We start from the raw sequence: 27,042 nt of genomic DNA, 5'->3' as shown, positions 1-27,042 counted from the left end.
ACAGAATTTGAGTCATAATAGATAACACAGTGTAGATTAGGTGTACTGTGGTGCCTTCCTACAGTCAGAAGAATCTTGAGTTGTTTTCTGTAACTGTGGCTTACAGAGAGGAGAATATGATTTGCAACATGCATATGTTGAAGGATTTCTTTTTTCAATCCGTAAATAAAAGACAAAAAGAAGTGTATCCTTCAGGGGAGTTGTTTTTATAATTCTTGCCTTTTCTTTCATCCTAGGTAAAAATTTTGCCCTTTGTCATCTGTCCGACCCTTCTGATAAAAAGCACCGGGCACTGTGATAATTAGTTTAGCATTTCAGATGAGTAGAGATGGAATAAATAATCCATCATGTATTTCTGAGACAAAATGTCTGATCTTCCATCATGTGATGGATACGGTTACTTCAGGTGAGAATTCAACAGCCCTTAACTTCACATGATTTTTTTAATAGTAGGTCTGGTTACCTGATCCCTGCATCCCAGACAGAGACCCACTTAGTGTTGCTGTGCAGTGCAGTGTGAGTGTATAGGCACATAATGATGAAGTCTTCCAAATTCATTAATAAATCCTTATGTGACTATGCGCAGTACATGAACCAAGTCTGAAATCCCTATATGTACAGTATAGTCATGGTTCTGTGTTGTTAAAAAATTAATAAGAATCTAAGCAGTGTCTATATTTAAGGGGGGTTATGGGTGATTTTCCCCCTACTCATTTTGCTATTTCAACTTCTCTGTTTCTCAATATTTTATTTTTATGATTAAAAAAATTTCCCCTTGCCTGCATGATAAAGTGTCAAGTCTAGCATGGTTTACATAGAGCCTGCCACAGGCTGTCTGTATTCTTCAGAGTTTCATGCCTCCTCCCTTTAGAAATACTTGCCCTGTCCCTTTTTTTTGCCCCAGCCCTCGATCAAACCCTGACTTAGGATGACCCATTTAGCTCTAAATTCTAGACACCCAAAGAAACTTTTCGTTTCCTAAATATTCTACTGTTTGCCTCTGTGGATACGGTTCTCTTGGCTGGTTTTTGAGCCTCCTCTTCTAAGGCCACGTCAAATATCATCTTCTTAGCAGGTGTCTCACTGAAGCCTTACTTATTTCCACTTCTTTGTTTCCTGTAGTCCATATTACATTTTTCTACAGTTGTATAGTTCTGTATGTCTCCCAGCCCAACAACTCCTAGACTAAAATTTAGCATATTCATCTTTCTGACTCCAGTGCTTTTAGGATACTGCCTGGCTCACAAAAAATGCCCAGAAAAACATTTTTTAAGTGTCAGTTCTGTATCTTAGGGTGCCTGGCTTGGAACCTAAATTAATCAGTTCCTTTAACTGTCATAAAAACAATTGGGGCTCAGTGAGTAAGCCTTAGTCGTACTTTGTGTGCTTTTAGTTAAATTCAGCCTCTTTGAGAAGCATTGGCTTTCTAAATAACTATTATGTAATGAACCAGGTCATTTTCAATCTGCATCAACATGGTATTTAGGATTTTGCTGCCTTTTGCAGAATGTAAGATTAAATATTTTCGTGACTAAATCTGATGTATTTAGTTACACCATAGGTATTAGTGCCCTGCTAGTATACCATACAGATTTCTACTCCTTTTCTGTATTTTGTACATTTGCTCTTCTATATTCTGGTACTGAAAACAAATATTTATTAGAGAGTATCATGAAAATTTCCGAAACTTTAAATATGTTAAAGAGCTGACAAAGTGCAATATGAATTGACACACCATTGAAATTAAAGTTCTTTTCCTGCTAGAACTGAACAAGTTTGTATGTTAATCAACATGCATTTATTGAGTACTTATATGTTATAGGTACTGTAAAGATAAAATAGTAGTTTCGACAGCTCCTGAATTTGTATTTTCTATGATTTTTTTGTATTTTATTTACTTAATTTTTTAAACTATTTTGTGGAATAACTTGTAGTAACATGCATACATCTTAAATGTACAGTTGGATGATTTTTACCTGTGTTGCACCATGTAACTGTCCCCTGTGTCAGTGTTGTCCGTACCCAGCACTCCCTTGTGCCACCTTCTGGCAGATCATTCTCCCTTCCCCTGCTTCCCCATGAGTGTAACCAGTTCTGACCTCCCTGTCCTTGGAATCATAGAGCATGTCCTTTTGGGAATGTAGTTTCTTTCATTAAGAATGACATTACTGAGATTCACTTATGTTGTGTGTTAATAATTGTTCCTTCTTTTTGCTTGCTGCATATTATTTTTAACTGCTTTTTGCTTCATTTTCATTTTGGTGAATAAGATTCATTATATGGAAGTGTAAATATTCAATATGTGTTAATTGGTATGTGCTGAGGGCTGCCAGCTTTACAGACCTAGTAGCGATAGAACTGTCGAGAAGAAGAGCTGCAAAGGCTTAGAGGTTGCAGAGTTCAGCCACTTCATTTTCTCAGATGAGGGACCTAAGACTGGAGGGTTAACTAGACCCCAGGCCCCGCGTGGATCTAGACCAGGTTTCTTCCTGAGGTCAACATGCTGCGTCACAATTCAGACTTGGTCATATGGATGATCCCAGTTAACAGGAAAGCAGTCTTGGGAAGCTAGTAATTTAGAAATCAGTCATCAGCAAGACTTAATACGTTGGCCCATAAATGGTAAGAATTTCAGTTATCTGGACATTTCTTTCATTCATCTATAATATTGTACTTCCCTCTTTGTGTCAGTTAAATTGAGGTGTTACTGATTCTGTTTATGGAACTTCTTCTTTTATTAGAAGCAGTGCTTAAAGGAGAAGGAAGGGGCACGTTTAAACCAATGTGCATGTTTATTGTGATGTTTTCAGTTTCAATGCATCGTCTTGAACTTCTGCCGTTCCCGGATGTTGTTCTTTTAAAGCCTCAATGAAAACCACAAAGATTATTTTTAGGATGAGAAGTCTTAGAGTAAATTCTGATTCTGTGATCTCTGTAAGTAAAAAAGTAGTCCTTGGGCTTCCCTGGTGGCACAGTGGTTGAGAGTCCGCCTACCGATGCAGGGGACACAGGTTCGTGCCCCGGTCCGGGAAGATCCCACATGCCGCGGAGCGGCTGGGCCCGTGAGCCATGGCCGCTGGGCCTGCGCGTCTGGAGCCTGTGCTCCACAACAGGAGAGGCCACAGCAGTGAGAGGCCCGCGTACCGCAAAAAAAAAAAAAAAAAAAGAAAAAAGTAGTCCTTAATCTTACACCTTTCTGCTAAGGTAGTAGTGATTCATAGAAAGTTCCATAGGAAGGCTTTTAAAGAAGAGATTAGTGGACTCAAAGCAATGGAAGATTAAATCCCTTACTGTAACATTCTTCAGAATGCTAGAGCCTCCTTCAATATAATCAGTAAACATAGAAACAAGTGGCTTATCTTTTTTCCTAATTATAAAGCACTGGTTTTCAAACAGAATTGAAACCCATTAGTTGGTTATGAAATAGATTTAATGAATAGCAACTATCATTTTATATTTTTAGACGGAAAGGCAGAAGGAAGAGTACGGCAGATACCCATCTGTGTTACCCAGATTCAACAAACATTTTCACATTTGCTTTGTGTCTGCGTGTATGTATGTTACATACAGATATCAGGGCATATCTTTTCTGATATGTATCTAAAAATAAGGACTTTTCCTATATAATAAAATTAACATGCCTAACAAAATTAATTGTAATTTCCTAATACGTAGTTGTCTAAAAAATGAGCTAACCAACTGTGTTTTTTTAAAATACTGTTGCATGTATAAAGATAAGTGTTTGATAAAATTTGTGTTTCAGTTATGTATGTGTGTATACATGTGCACATATGTATGTATGTAGTGGTACATATGTATTTCTTACTATGGGTCTCATTCAGAATTGGGAATATACTGCTTTATAGCATAGGAAAGTTGGTTATAATAAGTATTTGCTACCCAGTGATACTGCTAGTTCTGTGCTGAGTATTGTGTGGTGTCTAAAAAAATGAATACTTCTAGTAATCTAAAAATCCAACAAGGAAGATAAAAGAAGTAGGGACCTCCACTCAACAGTATATATAAGAGCCAAAATGGATCAGGAAGGATAGGAAGTGACATGGGCCTCAAGGAAGAGATTTTTGAAGGAATGGTAGGATTTGGATAAGACAGAGAGGCCTTGGAAATGTTGTGTCCAAAGGGAACGATGTAACTACTGAGGTTAAAAAAAAAAGTACAGAAATGTATTGTGTTCTACAATGCTGGGATCTGTCTGGTGGAGGTTGGAAGAAAGGAGGAAGACATTGGAGAACTGGAATGGGAAAAATTACTCAGATTAAATACCAACAGGAGGAAGAACCCAATTCCTTTATTAAAAAGAAGAATCGTACATCTTGAGCATTTTGTAACATGATGTAAGTGGAAGTTTAGAAGACGAGTGTAAGGATTCGCCATGGACTAGATAGATAGAAGTAAAATGTTGAAAGCAATGAAACCCGATTAAACCATTGCCCTTTGTATATGTGAGGTAGGGAGTTGGGGGCCGGATTCAGGTAGATGGACCTGGAAATAGCAAGGAAGTGTCAATCTAGAGAGAAATTGCTAGACAAAGAAATAACAGAATTTGGTGGCAGCTTGAATAAGGGATGAAGGAGAGAGAACCTGGTAAAATTAGAGAATGAAGCCATTGATAGATAAGGTCATGGGATTAACTATAGCCTGATTGAAAAAAAATCTCACACTTTATATAAAGACAAGCTTCCATGACATAATACTCTCAAGAAATAATTTAGGAGGTTTTTTAGAGAAAGTAGTAAGTTATAATCATTAGATAAGCTTTTCTAATACAATTTCCCCTTGTTTTGCCTAAAGACTTAGAGATAGGAAATGTTAGACATCTGTCTTTAGGGTCTTAATTTAGAGTTCTGGTTTTACTGAAAATAGCAACCTAGAAGATTAATGACACTTATTTAAAAATTAAGGACCAGATATTGAGATTTAAAATTTTAGTCATTAGAGGTACTGTACCTTTTTAAAAGTTAGATTAAATCACTCGAATACTAGGTCGTCTGCTTTTGGGTTGGTGGGCAGTTTTAAGAAGTATTAGCTTTGCTGTTCAGGTTCATCGAAACTTGATCCTTAAGGCACTTCCTGGCGTGCGTTTGAGACTCCTCCCTCTGCGGCAAGATGCAGATGCACGCACAGGCAGATTCCATGGGGTGGCAGTGCTCAGCTTCCACTGGAAGAGCTTAATCATGACAACAGCAGCACCATTGTTCTTGTCTCTGGACTTTTCTGAAGTTCCCCCACCTATTGGGGGTACGTTGTGTTTCATAAACGATAGCTCACACTTACAGCACTTATTCTGTACAAGGCCCTGTTCCAAGCACTTCATAAATATTAATTCATTTCATACTCACAGTCACCCTGTGAAGTCGACACCTGCCCCCGCTTCACAGATGAGGAAACTGAGTCATAGAGCAAGTAACTACTTGCCCAAGGGGATACAATTAACATGGCAGAGCTGGGATTTGAACCTGCATAGTCTGGCTCTGAATCTGTGCTCTTAAACCACTAGCTTAGGCTACCACTGTGCCACAGTTAAGCTCTGTTTAGGACACACGGCTTTGGAATCAGGGCTTTTCCTGTGAATCTGAGCTGGCTAGTTGCTGCAAGTATTGTGAGTGGCCCTAGAAGGCTGTTGCCTCCGTTTGGAAATACAGTCAACCCAAATACAGACTTGGATTCTAAGAAGGGTCATGGTATAGTGTTTATCTTAAAAATCACAATCCACAATTCAATTCATTTCTTGCAGTTTCCTTCCTCCCAGGTTACAAAACAAGAAGTTCCTAGAGGACTATTGTCTCTCCGAAACATGACTCTTTGGTGCTTGTGAACTGCTGTAGCTGTGGGAGAAGGAAGCCTCCTCTTATCTGCATCTTGGTAGCAGAGCCTCTAATGATTACAGTATCCACTAGAGCTTTAGCCAAAAGAGGGAGTTGATGTGTAAGCTGGCATGTTCCCCTGGCATTGAGAATCATTTTTAAAATGGTTAAAACAGAAGCAGCCTACATTTTTTTATTACACAAGATATCTTGGGATTTAAGCTAGTGTTTCATTTTACTTATTAAATGTCAAATTTGGACTATCTCCAGTAATTGCCTTATAGCAGCAAGAACTGTCCAAAGCCGTCCGTTAGTATTCTCCCTTCCGGTTTCTCTACCATGCATACTTTTTTTTTTTTTTTTTTTTTTTTTTTTTTTTTTGCAGTATGCGGGCCTCTCACTGTTGTGGCCTCTCCCGCCGCGGAGCACAGGCTCCGGACGCGCAGGCTCAGCGGCCATGGCTCACGGGCCCAGCCGCTCCGCGGCATGTGGGATCTTCCCGGACCGGGGCACGAACCCGTGTCCCCTGCATCGGCAGGCGGACTCTCAACCACTGCGCCACCAGGGAAGCTCCCGTGCCTACTTTTTACTTTGTAATATTTAACGGTAGCACAGTGATTTAAGCAAAGGAGATTTAGGCATTGTAAGGGTTATGGAAAACATGTTCGTGTCTAGGAAAGGGTCTGGTATATGCAGTAGGATCTCAGTAGAGGTTGGAAATATTATGAAAGCCCAGCCCTTGGAGCCAGGTGGAGTCACAGCTCTTCTACATGCGAGCTTTATGACTTCAGATAAGTCCCTTACTTTTTCGATCTGGAAATGAGAATAATTGTTGTAATCTCAGATTCTTAAAAGGAAAAATAAAATAATGGATGTGAAGCATTTAGAAAATTATACGATACTTAATAAGTCCTTCGTAACTAGTAGCTTCTCTTTTTAGAATAAATTTGAACTGTCTTGCCAAGATCCTGGCCTCTTTTGGACCATTCTTCTTGATGCCTGCTTTTGGCCTTAAACAAGTCATTGCCTTCTTAGACTTCAGAGGATAAAAGGGCTCCTTTATTTTTGTGTTTCTATTCTATTGAACTGTGATTTCCTAAGGCACAAGGAGCTATAATCGCCCCTTGGTATCCCTGGGGCATTGTTTCCAGGACCCGCCTTGAATACCAAAATCCTTGGATGATCAAGTCCCGTAGTCAGACCCCAGCTTCCGCAGATTCAGCCACAGGTTGTGTAGTGCCGTAGTATTGATTGAAAACAAATCTGTGTGTAAGTGGACCTGTGCATTTCAAACCTATGTTGTTCAGGGATCATCTGTACCCTTGACATTCTTGCTGGTGTATTGGCTAAATTCTTTTTTAAAGTTTTTCATCTAATGCAATACAAGACTGCTTCCTTATATGCTACCACAAATAATGGATTGAGCTCAGACATGGATGTGTTAGAAGGAGCAGGCACCTAGTTCTCTGCAACAGTTAGGATGGTAACCGCAGCGGAAATGTCACTTAGGAAGGGAGTACACCTGCATGTTCTGTACATTGTGGGTCTTAGAATCTGTCATTTGATAATTGGTTGCCTGTATTCTGCTTGGAGCAGCTAAGAGCCGTGAGACACATTAATCTCCTGAATATCTGATCTCTCACATGAATCACAGCCATTAATTAACAGTCCAAAGTCCAGTCTGTATTGAAAGCAGTCCAGCACCACCTCAGCTGTAGGTTCTTCTTGATCTCGTTGCAAGCAGCTGAGAGGATGTTAAACGTGTGGGACAACTGGCTGCCCCAGTTGGCTCTGTCAACCATTGATTCACGCAACAGATAACAAGGTCCTATTGAGGAAGGAATGTGGGGCAGGACACAGGTGGCTTAGGAGACATTCCCTCCCCTCCAGGCTTCAAGACAGTGGGGGAACAAATGTTACACAAATGCTTACCAGACCTAGAGAAGAAGTACTGGAAAAGGGGAACATGCAGATTTGGGGGAGAGTATAAAGGAAGCTGGGCATGGGAATGGGGGAGGCTTTGTGGAAGAGACAGTGTTTGGGTTGGTCCTTGGAAGGTACCTGGGGATGGAGGTATGGAAGGCCAGGGTGAGGTACTTAACACGGAGATTTAGGAGAGTGCGGGAAGCGTTCAGGGGTTTATTGGACTAATGGAATGCAGTGAAGGTTAAAAGCTTTAGAGCTTGGTACAAATCTTGGTTCTGTGTCTTATTAGCCGTAACCATGACTTATCTGATGGCTCCTCACTTCCAAATCTGTAAAGCAAAGCTAATGGCGCCTACTTCATGGAGCTGCGGGGAGTAAAGGAGAGCGTGTATCAAGCTGCATCCTTACTCTGGTGCTGGTGCGTAGATGTGCTCACAGTAGGTTTACGGATGAGTCTGCTGGTATACGGTAAGACGGGACCCTGATCAAGAGCATTTTAAATTCTTCGCTAAGGATTTCACACTTTAGGGAACTTAAAAGATTTTTGAGAAGGAACAGGACATGGTCTGTTCTGTTTTAAAAAGATAATTTTGTGCTCACTTCGGCAGCACATATACTAAAATTGAAATGATACAGAGAAGATCAGCATGGCCCCTGCGCAAGGATGACACGCAAATTCATGAAGCGTTCCGTATTTTAAAAAACTAAAAAATAAAAAGATAATTTTATTCAGTCCAAAGAAGTCAGAGTTGTTATATTGATTGTCTCATTTGAAGGTCCAGCATGGCTTCAAAGTAAGGTTGTTCTTCCATACTAATAAATATCAAAATGTTGATTGAATGCATTTTTCATGGACATCTAAAGGTTGTTTCTTTAAATGTAATGCTGTTTATAATTTTGGTAGAACTGAAAGCAGCTTTTTATTTCCAATTGCTATTTGGTGAAAATGCTGCTGGCTTACATTAGAAAAAATAAAGTTGCTCAAGGGAAATAACTTCAGTATTGCAAAAGGGAAAGAAATGAATATAGATCAGTTTTCCTTTGCTCCCTCATAACTTAGCTATGTTATTTCTAAGCCCTGTGTGATGTCTAGTAGTGTTCTGATCCATTTAAAACAGAATTCTATACTACAGGTCATCCAGTACATATGCCCCTACCCCGTATTTGTTATAGTACCAAAAACAAATTAAACCCCTGGTCTGCAGGGAATAGTTCAATTATGAGGCTTAGGTTTGCTTAGGGAATGTGCTTTAGGGCCTGAGTACCAAATGCCATTTTCTGGCTCAGTCTTAATATAGCATCTTTTCAAAGGACATGGACCAAGTTGTGACCCTGCTTTCTCTGGGTGCCCTGGGAAAGGAGGATGGAAAGAGCTGTGCCAACTTATAAGCTCAGTGTGTTTGACCACATTCCCCCAGTTACATTTGGGAGTGAGTCTAGTTTCATCTCCAGGCAGCCTGACATACCTAGCATCTTTAGATTAAAGTTCACCTACCTCTTTCCAATGAGAATCAGGTTATGATAGGCACATGGAAAATATAGGTGGAGTAGCAATAATACCCAAAAGTTCTAAAAAAGGAAGGAAAAGCAAATAGGCTCATTGTCAAGTCTAACAGTTACTCTCAGTTTGGTTCTGAACTTCCTAGTATCCACAGCAAAAAGGGAAACATGATTATTGGTATCTGATAGACACCCCTATCATATTTACTGTTATATCCACTTTATGTATTGATCCAAGAAGCTATACTTTAGTAGACAAATTGCCTTCCCTTTTATGTAGGGCACCTGTAATGAACAGAGCATAGATTGAAATGAAAAGTTACTCGGGTATGTATTCAGGCTGCTTCTTTTAAAAGCAGGCATTAGACCAAGTGAGATCTCCAAGGATCCTTCCACCTCTGAAAGTAACTTCTGTTGCAGGTGACTGCCACTCATACGAAGTTATCCATCATTGTGTATCTAAGAGGGCGATACGTGTCCTTCAGACACCTTGTTCAGATTGGAGATGCCGAAAGACAGCAGGACAGGCCTGGGATTCGTAGTTATCGCTCAGAAGCTTAGCTTAAGCACACGTCCCTGCCAAGAACACTCACCCTCCATGTTTCGGGGGTAGGAGAGGCAGTGAATAAATGCTATAGGAAAAGGAGAAGGTTAGGCCTCGGCCCTGGGGGGAGGCAGGCCTTCTGCCCGCAGGCTTCCTTTCCAGACATTCTGCTCTGCCCACTGGATCAGGGCCTTGGGAACCAGTTTTTGCCCCTTAGAGCTGCCTCTGCTCCCTCAGTTCCTGGGGGTGCTTCTCCTGGAGCAGAACATCCCTTCTCCCTTAACCCTCAAAGCGAGTGCTCAGGTCCCTTTCCTGGGAAGGTTTTGCTGACAGACGCTGCTAGGAACGGACGGGGAATAACCATGGTGGGGACGGATCCCAGAACCCCTCCGAAGTTGTTAGGTTAGTTCCCAGGGGTTCTCACTCACCCATTCCCTTGGTTTGTTCTGGGTATAGGAACTAAAAGCCTCAATGACGCTTATTCTAGTTTACTCCTAAGTTTGGGGCTTCCTGTTTCCCCTTTTTTAGGACTCACCATCCCACGTCTCCCCGCAAGAAGGAACTGTGACCCCTTCCATCAGGAAGGCGGAGTTCTTGGTAGAGGTGAGGGGCCGGCGTTAGGGGCTCACTTCCCGTCCCTAAACTTGCCTGTTTTTGAGGTACATGGGGTTCCCAGAGAGTCCTTCCTCCTCTCAGTAGCACCCTTTTCTCAGGTCTCCTCACAGCCTCCACCGCTCCCTCCCTCGGGGACATGGCTGTCCTTTAGCTGCCCGTGGTTCTCAGTGTAGACTGGTATTTTCATTACCATACCCTTCCCCTTCTGCTCTTCAAGGCACAGTCTTTTTTAATCTGGCCTCCCCCCTCCTTTAATTTAATTCTTGTGTAGATTATAAAGTACACAGTAAATCCTTACCAGGTAAGGGATTAGTTTGCATTAATTGAAAGCTCTTTTGAAGAAATAGGTATTTTTCCTAGTGTATGTAGCTCAAAGTAGTTTCCCTACCACTGTTGCCTGGTAGAGGTTAAATGAGAAGATAATTATTTCTAATTACAGTATCAAGTGTTTGTAAGTGCTTGAAGATATTTGAAGAATTTGTTTTTGAGAACCCTGAACACTTTGCCTAATCTCCCTTACACTGTTAATTAGCAGTATCTGTGGATAAAGGATTGGGCTTTCAAAAGTACGTGTATTCCAGCCCCGGTTCCAAAGGATCCTTGATTCCAGGTTTACTTTACCTGCAGTCAGGAAAGAGAACTTTTGATGCTACAGATTTTCTTTTTTTCAGTGATACCAAGAGGAAGAGGTGGGGAGAAATAAAACCTTTATGGTAAAAACTAGTGACTCAATTCCTGTTCCGTACACCGTGAACAGAATGTACCACTGTCAGAAGTGGACTATGAAAGGAAGCGCTCTTTGTCTAAACAAATTAGAACAAACATTGTACTAAGACACTTCACTAATAACATATCCTTTTGGATACCACATGAGGGTCTTTTCGGATTTTTCATTTTGAGCATGTAGTGTGGAGAAGTAGCTTTCTTCTCAAATATAGGTCTTGAATATTCTGTATAGGTATCTGGAGTAGTGACGTCTTGATAAGGATGCTTATTGAGCCTTCAGAGTTATTTTTCCAGTACAGATTGGCTCAGTTAGCAAGAAAACCAGATGTTTGATGCTAGGGTCCCGTGAATGGGTTGGCTTCCCTGGGTTCCATATTCACTGAGTGGCTAGACATTTTGCAAGTGCATATCAGGTGACCACAGTGTAGCAAGAGGGAAGATGGCTTGGTAGCATCATGTATATTACCAGTAAGGAAGTGATATAGGGACTTCCCTGGTGGCACAATGGTTAAGAATCCACCTGCCAGTGCAGGGGACATGAGTTCGAGCCCTGGTCCAGGAAGATCCCACATGCCGCGAAGCAACTAAGCCCATGCACCACAACTACTGAGCCCGCGTGCCTAGAGCCCGTGCTCCGCGACAAGAGAAGCCACCGCAATAAGAAGCCCGCACACCGCAACAGAGTAGCCCCCGCTCGCAGCCGTTAGAGAGAGCCCACGCTCAGCAACGAAGACCCAACGCAGTCAAAAGTAATAAATACATTAAAAAAAGAAAAAAAAGTGATATAAAGCTCACATTCTTCTGATAGAACGTACAAAGTTCCCCCCTTCAGGGCCATGCTGAGCAGTGCCTTGTTTTCTCAGCTCTGTCACCCAGCCTAGGGAAGGGTGTCTTCCCTTCTCTCCAGGCAAGTTCATGGCTTATCTGCTGAGCGCCTGTTCCTGTATATATCTAGGTATCAACTCTTCACTTGTAAGGCCCCAGCATCTTCTTTATAGGCTCCTTGTCTTACTTGCTTTTCTGGTTTTTACCATTTTTCTCCTTCTCCTTCTTCTCTTTGTGATTGTAAATGCGTGGGCATGATTCTGATAAAAGCAATAGCTTTTTTATCCTCATAAAATTATTTTGCCTCAGTCACTGTTTGCCTTTTAGAGCATGGATGAAGTGGAATGGACTTTACAGGCCATGCCAAACCCAAGAGGGGTGTGGCTCCAGGTGGCAACACCAGGGCCTTGGTAGGAAGTCGCGTGGATGAAGATTTCAAGCTCAGCCTGAGGGTTGGGTCTGGACCGAACCCGGAGTGCCCACAGAAGTCCGGGTGACCATGTGAGGGACACTACAGAACGGGTGCTCACGCGGTTGGTGGCTTGTACAGATCTCCCAGAGTCTTGCATATTTCATATAAACCCAGTGGAGCCCCAGCTAAGCTGTTTATTTTCTGGGGATTTCAAGAAACATACATATTCTTTATGAGCCTTGCTTTTCTCGTAAAATAGGGCTGGTGTGAAGAATATGTGAATACATAAAAAATATTTAGCATAATGCCTGACTCATAATCAAAGTACTCGGTCAGTATTGTCAGGGAAGCATGCTCTGAAGACAGACGGCCTGGATTTCAGTCCTATCTCTGATGTTTACTAGGCAATTTACTTAGCTTCTCTGCATCTAGTTTTCTCATTTGTAAAATGGTACTAATAGTAGAACCTGTCTCAGATTTTTTAGCCAATAGGATATAGCACGTGTCACTAACAGGATACTTTTTCCTCCCGGGCGTGTGGTAGGATTGAAGTTAGGTAGGGCCAGTGCAGTGAGTTCAGGAAGCCCAGGAGTCCCTTCTGGGGCAATCTTTAGGAACCAGTGGACGATTCGCCAAGTTCCCTGCCCCTGCCGTGGCCACCAGCAGCGTTCCTGATGGTAGGGGCTCCATCACAGCCTGGGTCCCTCAGCCTACCAGCAGCAGGCTTGTTAGCATGAGCGAGAGAGAAGCCTTTCCCTTTTTTCAAGCCCCTGGGATTTTGACGTCGATGGTTACCCCAGCAAAGCCTTGCGCATTCTGACTGGCACACCAGAGGAACAGCCTTGATGCTACACCTAAAGGTAGATTTCCGCTGAAATGAGTAAGACTACAGAACGTCAGCTGTGTTGGCTCGGACACTTAGGCCACAAAAACCTGCAAAAGCCTTTGGGTCCTGAACCTGGAGCTCCTTTGTGGGCCTGTCTGTAACACCGCTCTCGTGTGTGCTCTGAAATACCTGTTGCCTGGGCAGTGGCCACCGGTTTGAAGGACCTGACCCTTTCCTTACATGACCGAGCTCAAGCAGCTTTTCTTGAGGCAAAAGTTTACCATATCTGGCCTTGGGACTAAGCAGGTGGTTGTTATCTGGCCTCGGGACTAAGCAGCTGGTTGTTATCTGTCCCCTGGTTCTGATCTCTCGGCCCCTGCACCTTCTGGCCACTCTGTGACCCCAGAGCCCCAGGCTCTCCTGCCGCAGTCCACGCCCTCCCGGTGTCCACAGGAGCCTGCATTCCCCTTTCCAGTTCTCCTGGTTTGGATGGTGTGCCTCTGCTTGGCTGTGCTGCCCTTTTTGTTCATGTCTCTCTGGAGCTTCAGGGGGCACACTTCATGGGGCGCAGCCCTCTCTGGAAGCTTGAACCATGTGTCTGAGCAGCACTGATAATGACCGAGATGTGCTTGGCATCCCAGTGAGGAAGGTGAGCTCCCGGGGGTAATGGTGCTGGAGTCTTGGGTTGGAGCAGAGATGATTCAGTGTCAGGTTTTGACATCTGTCCAGGGCTTAAAGCTTTTCCTTGCCTTTGTTCCAGAACACTGAGATGACAGTGGAAATGTTTCTGCTGCCAGAAGGAAAACTCCATTAGGAATGGCTTTTCACTAGAACGCTGGTGGTCTGCTTTTCACGTAAGGTAATAATAGGTAATTCGGAGAGAACTGAAGGAGGTTAGCAGTCATTTTTAAAGACAGCATCTTTTCTGCCAAAATGGTAATTCAACTTCGTTTTTTTATTTTATTATTTTTAAAATTTTTTGGCTGTGCTATAAAGCATCTTACTTCCCCGACCAGGGATGGAACCCGTTCCCCCTGCAGTGGAAGCACGGAGTCTTAACCACTGGACCGCCAGGGAAGTCCAGCTTCCTTATTTTTTAAAAATTGGAAAATACAACAGCATAATAAAAAGAATGACTCCTTACAATCCCACGGTGCAAAGATAGCCATTGGTAACAATTTGGAGCTTGTTTTTCTGTTAGTTTTTTCATACAGGTACATTTTTAAAATGAGATCGAGATGATAAACAATAGCAAACCTCTACTGAAACCATTTTCTGTGCCAGGAAGTCTTTAAGTACTTCATGCGCATTATCTCATTTATTTCTCACGACTCTTCAAAGAATCATTATCTCCATTTTACAGAAGAGGAAACTGAAGCACAGAGAGGCTAAGTCATTTTTCCAAGGTCATAAGAGTGGTGCCAAGATGGAAACCAAAGCAGTCTGTCTCCTGAGCCCAGGGTTTTGACTGTCCTGTGTGTGGCACTGTCTCACAGTCAAGATAGCTTGGAGTACACTTCATGGCATTTTGCAGTGTTAGCTCTGAGTTGTCTGGTTCTGTCTCTTCATTCTATAGATTAGGAAATCAAAGACCACACAGGTGATTAGATATACCCGAGGACATATAGCTGGTAAATGTTAGTGCCAAAACTGGAGCACGTGTCCCACGATCCACCTGCTGATTGACTCTGGGCCATCTGTGGACCTTTGTCTTCCTCCCTGGGCCCCAGCCCTGAAGCAGCTGCGTTGTACTGGTGACCTCCGTGCCGAGTCCAGATGAAATGGAGGACGGAGGACTCCCACAGCTTTCTTCCAGCATATACCTGAAATCCCAGTTTGAGTTCAGGGAAATGGATGGGCAGCTAGTGATACGTGTTAGCTGGATCTTAATTATCCTGCAGAGCTAGGGCTGCAAAAGGCTGAAGCGTGCAGCCCAGCAATAGTTCCAGCTTTCCACCCTCATCAGACATTTCTGAGATTTGCCAACCAGCAGTAAGATTGATTGATTGAGCTTTAAACGCTCTTGCTTTCCTCCACCTGGACTCTCAGGGACATGCCAGGCATTGTTGTAGCTTGAAAGTAAGCCAGAAGTCAGCCAGCCATCCGTGAGTAAACATTCCTGCATACACGGCTGGCCTGGCCCAGCGTCTGTGAGAGAACTGGGCCCTTGCCCTGAGATGTTGGGGCTGGGTGGCCAGCTGCCATGGGGTTGAGAATTAAAGGAAGAGGAACAGGTGATGCGGTGATGCCTTCTTGCTGTGTTTGGTAAGGTAAGATTTAAAAGCCTCTGTATCTTCAGAGGTTTGGTGGACTTCCTAATAGGGGCTATCAAGCAGGTGGGTTTTTTTAAAACAACCTGATCTGATCTTATCAGAGCTCCAGGAGGGCAGGAGCCCTCCTTCTTATGACTCTTACAATGTGGAGCAAAAGAAAGACAAGAGGAACACATGATACATTAATCAAAACTAGTGTATTCTGGGCTTCCCTGGCGGCACAGTGGTTGAGAGTCCGCTTGCCAATGCAGGGGACACGGGTTCGTGCCCCGGTCGTGGAAGATCCCACATGCCGCGGAGTGGCTGGGCCCGTGAGCCATGGCCGCTGAGCCTGCGCGTCCGGAGCCTGTGCTCCACAACGGGAGAGGCCACAAGGGTGAGAGGCCCGCGTACCGCAAAAAAAACAAAAACAAAACCAAAAAAAAACTAGTGTATTCTGTTAGAAGTCAGGTTCGTGGTTACCTCTGGAGATGGGGGTGATGTTGTTATGACTGAAGGGAGCACAAGGGGAGCTTCTGTTCTTTTTTTTTTAAACTGGGTCCTGGTTACACTAGTTTCACAGTTTGTGAAGATTTGAGTTTTATTCTTTTTAGATGTGCTCTTTTCTGCATGTAAATGAAACTTCAACTAAAGTTTAAGTCTTTATTTGTGTATCAAGTTGCTCATTGATACTAAAAAAAATTGTTTAGTTGAATCGGGTTGAAATGATGTAGAACTAACTTACTACCTAGGTATTAAGAAAACTTCTTTACCTGGAATGGTCGTGTCTATGTGGACTGAACTGCTATGGTCATTTTTTTATTCTCCTCAAATGTATCTTAAATGATTTCAGTGTAGATTCTCCTGGAAATAAAGAATGATGTCGCTTTAGTTCAGCAAACATTTAATTGACAGCTTCCTGTGAATAAGGGGCAGTGCTAGCTCTACTAGCTGGGTGCAGGTGTGGTACCACCTCTCCCCTGAAGGAGCAGATGAGCGATAAAAGGAGGGATAAAGTGCCACAAGAGCACCATGGGGGAATCACAGAAAGGACAGGCAGCTTTCTGGCGGGACTAGGAAAAGATTCATGGAAAAAGTAGCACTTGAAATGGATTGTGAAGAGTATGTTGGATTTTGGGACCTTCCAATGCAGGGGACGTGGGTTCGATGCCTGGTCGGGGAGCTAAGATCCTACATGTCTTGGGGCAGCTAAGCCCGCATGCCACAACTAGGGAGAAGCCCACGTGCCGCAACTAAGATCCGATGCAGCCATAAATAAATAGATAGATAGATAGTATGTTGGAGTTTGATAAACAAGTGGATGGATGGCCGGCATTGTGAATATCATGCATGTGAACTTTAGGTTGCGTGGCTCCCTTAAGATGACTGGCATCCATCAGGTGCAAGGTGAGGCCTGAAAGGTAAGCTGTGGACTGAACAGTGACCAAGTTGTATTACATAATTTGGGAGGCACTAGGGAGCCAAAGAGATTTTCTGTGAAGTAGAGTAGCACAATCAGATTGGATATCTTCAGTGAAATAGAATTTCCAGCCTTGTGGTTGTACCGTTACCGTTAATTACCCTGTCTGCCCAAAACAAACATTTCCTGGGCTTAGTGCATCCTTTGTTACTGTAATTTGAGCCCATTCCTGTTTGGGTCCCCTGGTGAGCCATAGCTGCTTGGCTTCCATGAACTTCCTGCGGTCATCTCTCCAGGACCTGAAGGTGATGATTATGTGCCTTCTTTAGTCTCTGCACCCGTCCTCCCCCTGACCAGGTGAAGTCACAATTCCTTTATCCCTTTTTCTAGTCTTACACTGATGTGGCATTTATTTCCTTCCAGCCTTTCCTATGTGATGCTCTTCTGCCAGATAAAGCAACCAGGGTCTCTCATGACAAAGCTGTGTGTGGGAAGAGAGGGGTCGAGAAATAACGCTAACAAACTTTTGTAAGTTGTGAAAGAGGCCTGACCCACCGACCTGGGATTGTGTCCCACTGTACCGTTGGGCTCCCCCCTTTCGGAAAAAGCCCTGGGTAGCCTTTTTCATGTGGCAGAATGTTAATGCTCACTGTTGGAAATGGTCCACATTTGAGCCTGAGTCACTTTGGCAGTATGAGGTCTGTTATTATCTTAGCGATTTTTTACTATGTCAGCCTCTTCTCTCCTTAAAAAAAGCTAACTAGAGGGCTTCCCTGGTGGCGCAGTGGTTGAGAGTCCACCTGCCAAAGCAGGGGACACGGGTTCGTGCCCCGGTCCGGGAAGATCCCACATGTCGCAGAGCAGCTGGGCCCGGGAGCCATGGCCGCTAAGCCTGTGCGTCCGGAGCCTGTGCTCCGCAATGGGAGAGGCCACAACAGTGAGAGGTCCGCGTACCGCAAAAAAAAAAAAAAAAAAAAAGCTAACTTGAGCTGAATATTGTCCTGTCTCCCATTTTTTCTGTCAAGACTCTATATCAAGGCACTTTGCTAATCAAAGGGTTGTTAACTTGAAAAATAAGATGCTTCAGTTTAGATCTTAAGTATTTTTGTTTAGAGATTGTGTTCAGACTCTATAAAGACCTGTTTTTAGTCCTCTGGGGACAAGAGTAGTAGAGTGTCCTGAGGTGGAAAAAGGACCAGCGTTAGGGTGACTTGGATTCAAATCCTAGCTCTTTAAGTCTCTGTTTCTACATGTTATATGGATGTAACACATTCTTTGCCTGCCATGGTGGTGAGGCTCAGGCAAGGCAAACCCTGTGGACATTCAGTGCCTGGCGCGCAGACCACATTTGCCTTTCCCATTCATTCATTCATTCATTCATTATTGTCAGCAACAATACCTCACTCAACAGTACCTCATGGAAATCCTTCCAAGTTTCCTAGTATGGTTTTTTTTTAATTTTTTAATTTAATTTTATTTATTTTTTTATACAGCAGGTTCTTATTAGTCATTAATTTTATACACATCAGTGTATACATATCAATCCCAGTCGCCCAATTCATCACACCACCACCCCCACCCCCCGCCGCTTTCCCCGCTTGGTGTCCATACGTTTGTCCTCTGCATCTGTGTCTCAATTTCTGCCCTGCAAACCAGTTCATCTGTACCATTTTTCTAGGTTCCACATACATGCGTTAATATACGGTATTTGTTTTTCTCTTTCTGACTTACTTCACTCTGTATGACAGTCTCTAGATCCATCCACACCTCAACAAATGACCCAATTTTGTTCCTTTTTATGGCTGAGTAATATTCCATTGTATATATGTACCAAAACTTCTTTATCCATTTGTCTGTCAATGGGCATTTAGGTTGCTTCCATGCCCTGGCTATTGTAAATAGTGCTGCAGTAAACATTGGGGTGCATGCCTTTCCCTTTTAGAGCACAATCTAGCCACCCCCTTTGCCAGGGTGCTCAATGATGCTTTGCAATTCCTTTTTTCCAGGTGGCCCTTGAGTGAGAAAGCTATTTCACATGGTCTTAATATTGTCACTGTTGTTGTTGTTTTTAACATCTTTATTGGAGTATAGTTGCTTTACATGGTGTGTTAGTTTCTGCTGTACAACAGAGTGAATCAGCTATACGTATACATATATCCCCATATCCCCTCCCTCTTTCATCTCCCTCCCACCTTCCCTATCCCACCCCTCTACGTGGTCACAAAGCACCGAGCTGATTTCCCTGTGCTATGCGGCTGCTTCCCACTAGCTATCGGTTTTACATTTGGTAGTGTATATATGTCAGTGCTACTCTCTCACTTCGTCCCAGCTTCCCCTTCCCCCTCCCCATTGTTGTTTTTAATCACTTTGGTTGAGTTTTGGGTTATTTGTTTCCATATCTGAATACTGTTGTTTTATTACTCAATTATTAAAATTAATCTTGCTCCATATTATTCCATCATATCTGTTTAATCATTCCATTAAGAAAATAATTTCTTGTGTTGACGAATGTACCTACTGGGACTTTGCTTCCTTCCTTCCTTCCTTCCTTCCCTCCCTCCCTCCCTCCCTTCCTTTTTTTTTTTTTTCCATTTTCCTTTTAAATGATTGAGTACCGAATTGGGTTCATTTCCCATAATGGTGAAGTTCACTGTGAATGGGGCATGGCAGGCATCCCAGTTACCTGGGCACTTTGGGAAACCAGAACAGACTTGATAACCTCATCTCATTATGTATTTTCTATCCTGGCAACCAAGAGTTACTATCTAATCAGGCAGAAAGTCAGATACCCTGGCAGAGGTGAATCTCATCGTTCGTATATATGGGTGCAGGAGGAGTTGGGTTGTTCTGCATTCAACTTGAGAGGATAGTAGGGAGTTTTTATCTTTCGAATACTTGCAGTTTGAAAATCTGGGGCGTAAAGTATGTCTGTTGTGTGTGCACAGATTCCATCACAGCGACTGTCTCTTCGACTTCTAGTCTGAAAGTGCTTCTTCCCTGTCTCCTCCAGGTAGAACGTCATGATATGAATACCCTAAGCCTTCCCCTGAACATCCGCCGAGGCGGGTCGGACACCAACCTCAACTTTGATGTACCAGATGGCATCCTGGACTTCCACAAGGTCAAACTCAGCGCGGACAGCCTGAAGCAGAAAATTCTAAAGGTCACAGAGCAGATAAGAATCGAGCAAACGTCCCGCGATGGGAATGTCGCAGAGTATCTGGAACTAGTCAGCAGCGCAGACAAGCAGCAGGCTGGCCGCATCAAGCAGGTCTTTGAGAAGAAGAATCAGAAGTCGGCTCAATCCATTGCCCAGCTGCAGAAGAAGTTAGAGCAGTATCACAGAAAGCTCCGGGAGCTCGAGCAGAATGGGGCCCCCAGGAGCTCAAAGGACATTGCCAAGGACAACCTGAAGGACATCCAGTCCCCTCTGAAGGATGCCCAGGCCAAGGCTCGCACCGCTCCCCACAGCCTGGAGAGCAGTAAATCGGGCCTGCCGGGGGTGTCCCTCACCCCACCCGTGTTCGTCTTCAGCAAGCCCAGAGAGTTCGCCAACTTGATCCGGAATAAGTTTGGCAGTGCCGACAATATCGCTCACCTAAGAAACTCCTTGGAGGAGTTCCGGCCCGAGACCAGCGCCAGGGCCTACGGGGGCAGCGCCACCATCGTGAACAAGCCCAAGTACGGCAGCGACGACGAGTGCTCGAGTGGCACGTCAGGCTCCGCCGATAGCAACGGGAACCAGTCGTTTGGGGCCGGGGGCACTGGCGCACTGGACAGCCAGGGCAAGCTCACGGCCATCCTGGAGGAGCTCAGGGAGATCAAGGACACCCAGGCGCAGCTGGCCGAGGACATCGAGGCACTGAAGGCGCAGTTCAAGAGGGAGTATGGCTTCATCTCTCAGACCCTGCAAGAGGAGACATACAGGTATTTCATGCTCTTCTCTTCACATTCTTTCAGGAGTACGAGTTACTACCTGCGGAGAGATTGCTCGAAGGTGATATGCTAGTGGTTGTATTTTCTGTAAATATGGATATAGGTCAAAAGGCATTTAGGAATCGGTAGTTCTTGCCATACCTTGTGATTCTTAGTTTTGTAATTTGTGACTTGAAGCCTGACAGCTTAGAGAAAGACCTTATACATGTGGGTCTGTTAAAATATCACTATATAGTCGATGACTCGTGCATATTGAGCTCCTGACGCAGTAGGCTGCTGTTATGAGGTCTCGGTACACCAATTCGTAGATCTGTATTTGATTTCCCTCCATAATAACTGTCAAGTAAAAAACGAATTCATTGTCCAGCTAGGTAGCTTTTATTTGGTACATAAATCTTGAAGTCTTTATATAGTGTATTTTTTTATGATATTGTATTTTGCTCAGTAAACTTTCGCCCTAAATGAAGAGCTTTCAAAAGGAATCTTAAGATTATAAGTATAATCAATAATAAATTCAAATCTTGTGGATTATATTAGCTAATTTTTAAAGTCCGGTGTTGTGTAGGCTGGCTTTTAGGTGCCTCTAGCTTAACTAGTGTGTATGCCCAAGTATGAGGTGATTTTCCACCATTTTCCCAATAAAAATATGCACCCCCAAGTTTTTTTGTCAAATAAATGTTAACTTCTAAAAATGTAGATTAAAAAGTGAATGCCTAGGGCTTCCCTGGTGGCGCAGTGGTTGAGAGTCCGCCTGCCGATGCAGGGGACACGGGTTCGTGCCCCAGTCTGGGAAGATCCCACATGCCACGGAGTGGCTGGGCCCGTGAGCCATGGCCGCTGAGCCTGCGTGTCTGGAGCCTGTGCTCCGCAACGGGAGAGGCCACAACAGTGAGAGGCCCGCATACTGCAAAAAAAAAAAAGTGAATGCCTATTACATATGGTAAGAGTTAAAATTTAAATTTACTTTACACGTTTTTTATGTGATATATGATTTTATATATGTGTTAATTTAGAGATGTGGCTTTTTTCGGCTGTCATATTTTATGAAATGATTTTTTAAAAACTTTCCACCTACATCTTTGACTTTGGATTCTTTGTCACATAAGAAGTGTTTCTGCGTCACAGTTTTTCCAGATAATATTGACTTTAATTCCATTCAGATAGTTTGGGATACAGCACCCTTTGGATCCCTTTATTTCAAGTCACAAGCATCCGTTAGGACAGCTTTGGCTCTCATTTGTTATATAACATGTTTGTGATCTCCATGATTTGGTCACTCACTGTATTACTTCCTTTAAGAGATTTTTTTTTTTTTTTTTAGTTTTTATTTTACATTGGAGTATAGATGACTAATAATGTTGTGTTAGTTTCAGGTATACAGCAAAGTGATTCAGTTATACATATATCTATTCTTTTTCAGCTTCTTTTCCCATATAGGTTATTAAGAGTATTGAGTAGAGTTCCCTGTGCCATATAGTAGGTCCTTGTTGATTATCTATTTTATGTATAGTAGTGTGTAGACATTAATCCCAAACTCCTAATTCATCCCTCCCTGCCACCTTTCCCCTTTGGAAATCATCAGTTTGTTTTCTAAGTCTGTGAGTCTGTTTCTGTTTTATAAGTAAGTTCATTTGTATCATTTTTTTTTAGAGTCCACATATAAGTGATAGCATATGATGTTTGTCTTTCTCAGTCTGACTTATTACTTCACTTAGCATGATAATCTCTAGGTCCATCCATGTTGCTGCAAATGTCATTATTTCATACTTTTTTTATGGCTGAGTAATATTCCTTTGTATATATGTACCCTGTCTTCTTTATCCATTCATCTGTCAAGAGATTTTTTAAAGGCTTGCTTACAAAACACCAACATTGGGCACCTGTGAAATCCTACCTGAGAAAAATCATTAAATCTATATCAAAGTGTTTTTTAAAATGATTCTATGAGGTGACTAAGCGTCTAAAACTGGCGTTGATCGAAGTCATCCAGGCTAATGCACCTTCCCCAAATAGTGCTTCCTGTTTCCAAATAAATATTACAGGGTTTCAAATACAATACAAAATTCCCCTTCTCTGAGGGGATTGGGGGTGGGAATGGGAATCTTTGTGGTTCTGTTACTTTAGATTTGGACTTTCGGAAGTGCCACCTGATAAGCCATCTTTAATTTGCAAGAAGCATGATTTTTTAATTGACACTTAAGTCCTAAGCGCTGACACATGTATTCAGAATCACTGTGTGCACTGGGAAATAAGTGGAATTGGCTCCAGTGTAGAAATTGGTCATTTCCTTACAGCCTCTCTGGCGCATGAGAGCTGTGGCCGTGAACCATTAGGCACTGTGGGGTCAGAAGAGGGAAGAGCACCAGGATGCCAGTGGGTCCTCGCCTTTAGCAGGAGGATTGACAGCCCTGTCTCCTGACCAGCCCTGGTGAATGTGCCAGTGATAAGGCCTGTCCTGTTGTCCCCACAGCCAGGTGTTGGTCTGATGTGGGTGGAAAAGCCAGGTTTGGTTTGCATGAACCCTCAGCGGTGCGGACAGAGTTAAGACTGCAGAGACCAGTCCTTTCTGGAGCTAGAGTTCAGTGTTTTCCAAAAGCATGTTCCCCACAGCTTGACTTACTTTTTTGGAAGCACAGTCTGCCTGGGGATGAGAGCAAGCCAAGGGGCACTGGTGACAGTGAGACACAAAGGATGCCGTTTTCTAAGTGCTGTCAGAACACCTTTGAAATGTCACGTTCAGAATCACCTCCTCTCTTTGGAAAGGTACGAGCGACTGGAAGACCAGCTGCATGACCTCACGGACCTGCATCAGCACGAGACGTCCAACCTGAAGCAGGAGCTGGCCAGCATCGAGGAGAAGGTGGCCTACCAGGCCCACGAGCGGTCACGGGACATCCAGGTGCCTTTCCTCTCCCCACTAGAGCTCACGTGGGCTCTTCCCAGCCTTTCATTCATTTAACAAACTAAGTGCATTACCCCCAAGCCTGAAGGGATTTCTGGCATGTGGAGCAAACATTTATTCTTCACCATATTAACCCCATTAGCTCATGTTATAGACATTAAGCTATGTTCTGTTTACTTTCTGCCTAAATTAGTTAGCAAATATTTATTATCTACCCCAAGCCTATCACCGATACTCTACTCTCCCCACCATCACCACAGTTTTTACAAATTTTAAAACATTGGATAAATCTTGCCTTCGGCATGCTCGCCTAGGTGGAGGGTCAGAAGTAACACAACTGCCACTTGGCTCAAGACAATGTGAACAAGGGCCAAATCACGTGACGCAGACTCTGAAAGCCTCAGAAATTTAGGCGTGCAGTGCCCAGCAAGCTATGGACAAGTGGGGCAGGGGTCCACTTAGTGGTCAGACACTGGACTTCAGTCCCAGCCATTTACCAGCTTCATGGTCCTGAGCAAGCCTTAAGTCTATTTGCTCATCTCGAAAATAATAGCTTTCATATTTGTGGGAATTTCAAGCAGTTGAGTGCATACCGTGTTCCAAGCACTATCAAAGCACTTTACATGTCTAATTTCCCCATCTGTTCCTCACAACAGCCCTTTGAGGTAGTTTTTGTTATTCTCTTAATTTCTCAGATGTAGAGACCAAGGCACAGAGAGGTTAAGTGACTTGACCAAGGTCTTGCAGATAATCCTTGAGTAATGAATGTGAATAAATGTCTTGGAGGAGGTGGGACTTGAAGGTGGGTGGGATCCTGATGGATGGAGGGAAGGGGTAACTGGATCAGTATAAACAAAGGCATGCTCCAGTATTAATGTGATACTAACGCTGTAGTGAAGCAACCCTAGGCTTCTTGAGCTCCTTTTTTTAGGGGTACTAGAGGGTCTCTTTTCCCCCCAGTTTTTATTCTGATATCATTGACATATGTAATGGTATTAGTTTAAGGTGTACAATATAATATTTGGTATGTGTACATATTGCAAAATTATCACCACAGTAAGTTTAGTTAACATTCATCACCTCACGTAGTTACAAATTTGTTCTCTTATGGTGAGAACTTTTAAGGCTTACTCCCTTAGCAAGTTTCAAATATACAATACAGTGTTGTTAACTATAGTGACCAAGCTGTACAGTACATTCCCCAGGACTTATTCACATTATCACTGGAAGTTTGTGCCTTTTGACCCCTTTCATCCATTTTACCTCCCTTCCCCTTTTAGATTCTGCCAGATAAGTGAGATCATACAGTAGTTGTTTGTCTCTGTCTGACCCATTTCACTTAGCAAAATACCCTTTAGGTCCGTCCATGTTGCTGCACATGGAACTATTTCTTTCCTTCTCACGGCTGCATAGTGTGCCTGTGTGTGTCTGTGTGTGTGTGTATGTGTACCTCATTTTCTTTATTCGTCCATCAGTGGACACTTGGGTTGTTTCCATGTCTTGGCTATTGTCAATAATGCTGCAATAAATATGAGGGTGTGGATTTCTCTTCTAGGTACTGATTTAATTTCCTTCAGGTATATACAGAGAAGTGGGATTGCTGTGTCATATTGTAGTTCTATTTTTAATTTTTGGAGGAACCTCTATAGTGTTTTCCATAATGGCTGCAGTGATTTACATGCCCATTGATCACCTCTTTAAAGAAAAAAACAAAAAAGTATACTCTCGCAGTCATGCTCAGCTTCAGTTTTACACATTTTCTTCGTAGGCAGTGCTTACTTTCTCCAGCCCCACTTTACAAGGGGCTGAAACAGAAGGAGAGATTTCTCCCACAATGTGTAAGCCGACTTTTAGCCACCCACGTTTTGTTCCACACTGTGTCTGGGGCTGAGCCTGTGCTAATCCCAGACGTCTACTTGGACACTTCTGGGAGCCACAGATCAGACTTGTTTGCCTCTGAGGACCCTGGTGCAGAAGACACTTGGGGGATTTCTGCCACTGCTCTGGGCTAGGAGACTCAACTTCACTGCTGACTGGTTTAAAAAATGGGAAGCCATTTAAATGTGAAGTGTTGCCAGGTGAGCAGTGCAGTCTGTTTTATTAGAGCATTCTGTTTTAGAATATGTCTGGGATGCCACTAGCTGATGTCTAAATACATGGTTTTCTTATTTAGGGGATGGTTTGGGTTTATATTATTATTCCTTTTTTTAAAGAAACATACTTTAGAGATGGAGGGGTAGGATAAAGGGAGGGACTTCACAAAGAGAGCTTAAAAATTTAGAAGAGTTCATCTCAGCATTTTCTAGTTTCACCTTGTAGCTCAGAAGTGCAAAGAGGATGCCTGTGTGAGTGACTGGAGGGTCTTTCTTGTTAGGATAGTTAGAATCCTGGCTCTGCCTCTTACCGTAAACCTGCACACATCAACGCTGTGCCTCAGTTTCCTCATCTATATAATGGAAATATTAATGAGCTCTACCTCAAAAGGCTGTCAGGAGGATTAAATGGGATAAGACATGTAAGTACTTAAATCTTTACCTGACACGTAATAAGCGGATAAAAATAAATATTGGCCAATTTTTGTATTTATTATGTATGAGTAGCCATATTTCTTGAGGCTTTTGGCAGTTGGACCTGCTCAGCTTCCTCTTTATTTCTTGTTTCTTTTGTTCTTATAGGCAGGGTTATACAAGATGATGGAGTCGTATAGGTGAGGGTGACTGTTGCCTATAGGGATGCAAGGGTTTTGTTGTTGTTTTAAAACGCAAATGAGTTTTTTAACCCTGAATTCTCAATTAGAAGAGTTTAAAGACAATCCTGTCCTCTGTCCTTATCCCCAATAAGTTAAATACTGGGCCCGAGGAAGTACTAAAGATTGTGGGGCTGTATATCTCTTAGTGGGTGCTGTGACCAAAATTCCTTACGAATTCACTGCTTAATTTTCTTGGATTTTCCTTTTGGTAAAAAATTTGACAGAAGTTCTAAGGCAGTTCTAGGATTAGTCTATTTGTATATGTAATTCATCAACCCAATCACAGATGAATGAATTTGCCTAAAATGTTGATCTTTTATCCTGTCCTATCACCTTTTCCATGCCATGCCTAAAAGAGAGGACACCATGGGCCTAAGTGTTTGAAAAGAATGCATGATATTGGGGGCACTCGCCTGTCATTGTAGAAAGCCGGAACTTTTTAGAATGTGAGATCTGAAGAAGTTGTACCTTTTTTGTTGGTAGCCTGTGTAATGGAAGTTCCTATAGTAACAGAGAACCCTTGGCCCATAGAGTATGTTCAGCAGAAGGAAAGTAAATAAGTTTTGGAGCCATTATGCCTGTTT

The 27,042-nt window shown here is 43.0% G+C and overlaps 1 protein-coding gene and 1 non-coding gene across 5 annotated transcripts in view; both read left to right on the top strand.

Moving 5' to 3' along the window:
- Nucleotides 1–27,042, top strand: part of TMCC3 (transmembrane and coiled-coil domain family 3) — a 119,131-nt gene that overhangs the window by 38,476 nt on the left and 53,613 nt on the right. For all 4 annotated transcript variants that reach the window (XR_003432951.1, XM_027107207.1, XM_027107205.1 and 1 more), the window contains exons 2-3: nucleotides 19,882–20,798; nucleotides 23,571–23,706. Coding sequence is in view for 3 of the 4 variants with exons in the window: in XM_027107207.1 (XP_026963008.1) it covers nucleotides 19,882–20,798; nucleotides 23,571–23,706 (1,053 nt within the window). In the remaining variant the exon portion in view is untranslated. The remainder of the gene's footprint in view (nucleotides 1–19,881; nucleotides 20,799–23,570; nucleotides 23,707–27,042) is intronic.
- Nucleotides 8,344–8,450, top strand: LOC113621366 (U6 spliceosomal RNA). The gene has a single exon (XR_003433153.1). It is a non-coding gene; the product is annotated as a U6 spliceosomal RNA (small nuclear RNA).

The sequence above is a fragment of the Aethalodelphis obliquidens genome, unplaced genomic scaffold (assembly GCF_003676395.1).
Source record: "Aethalodelphis obliquidens isolate GAN/ISIS:26980383/991018 unplaced genomic scaffold, ASM367639v1 scaffold8, whole genome shotgun sequence".
NCBI lineage: Eukaryota > Metazoa > Chordata > Mammalia > Artiodactyla > Delphinidae > Aethalodelphis > Aethalodelphis obliquidens.
This window is presented reverse-complemented; position numbering and strand designations above follow the sequence as displayed.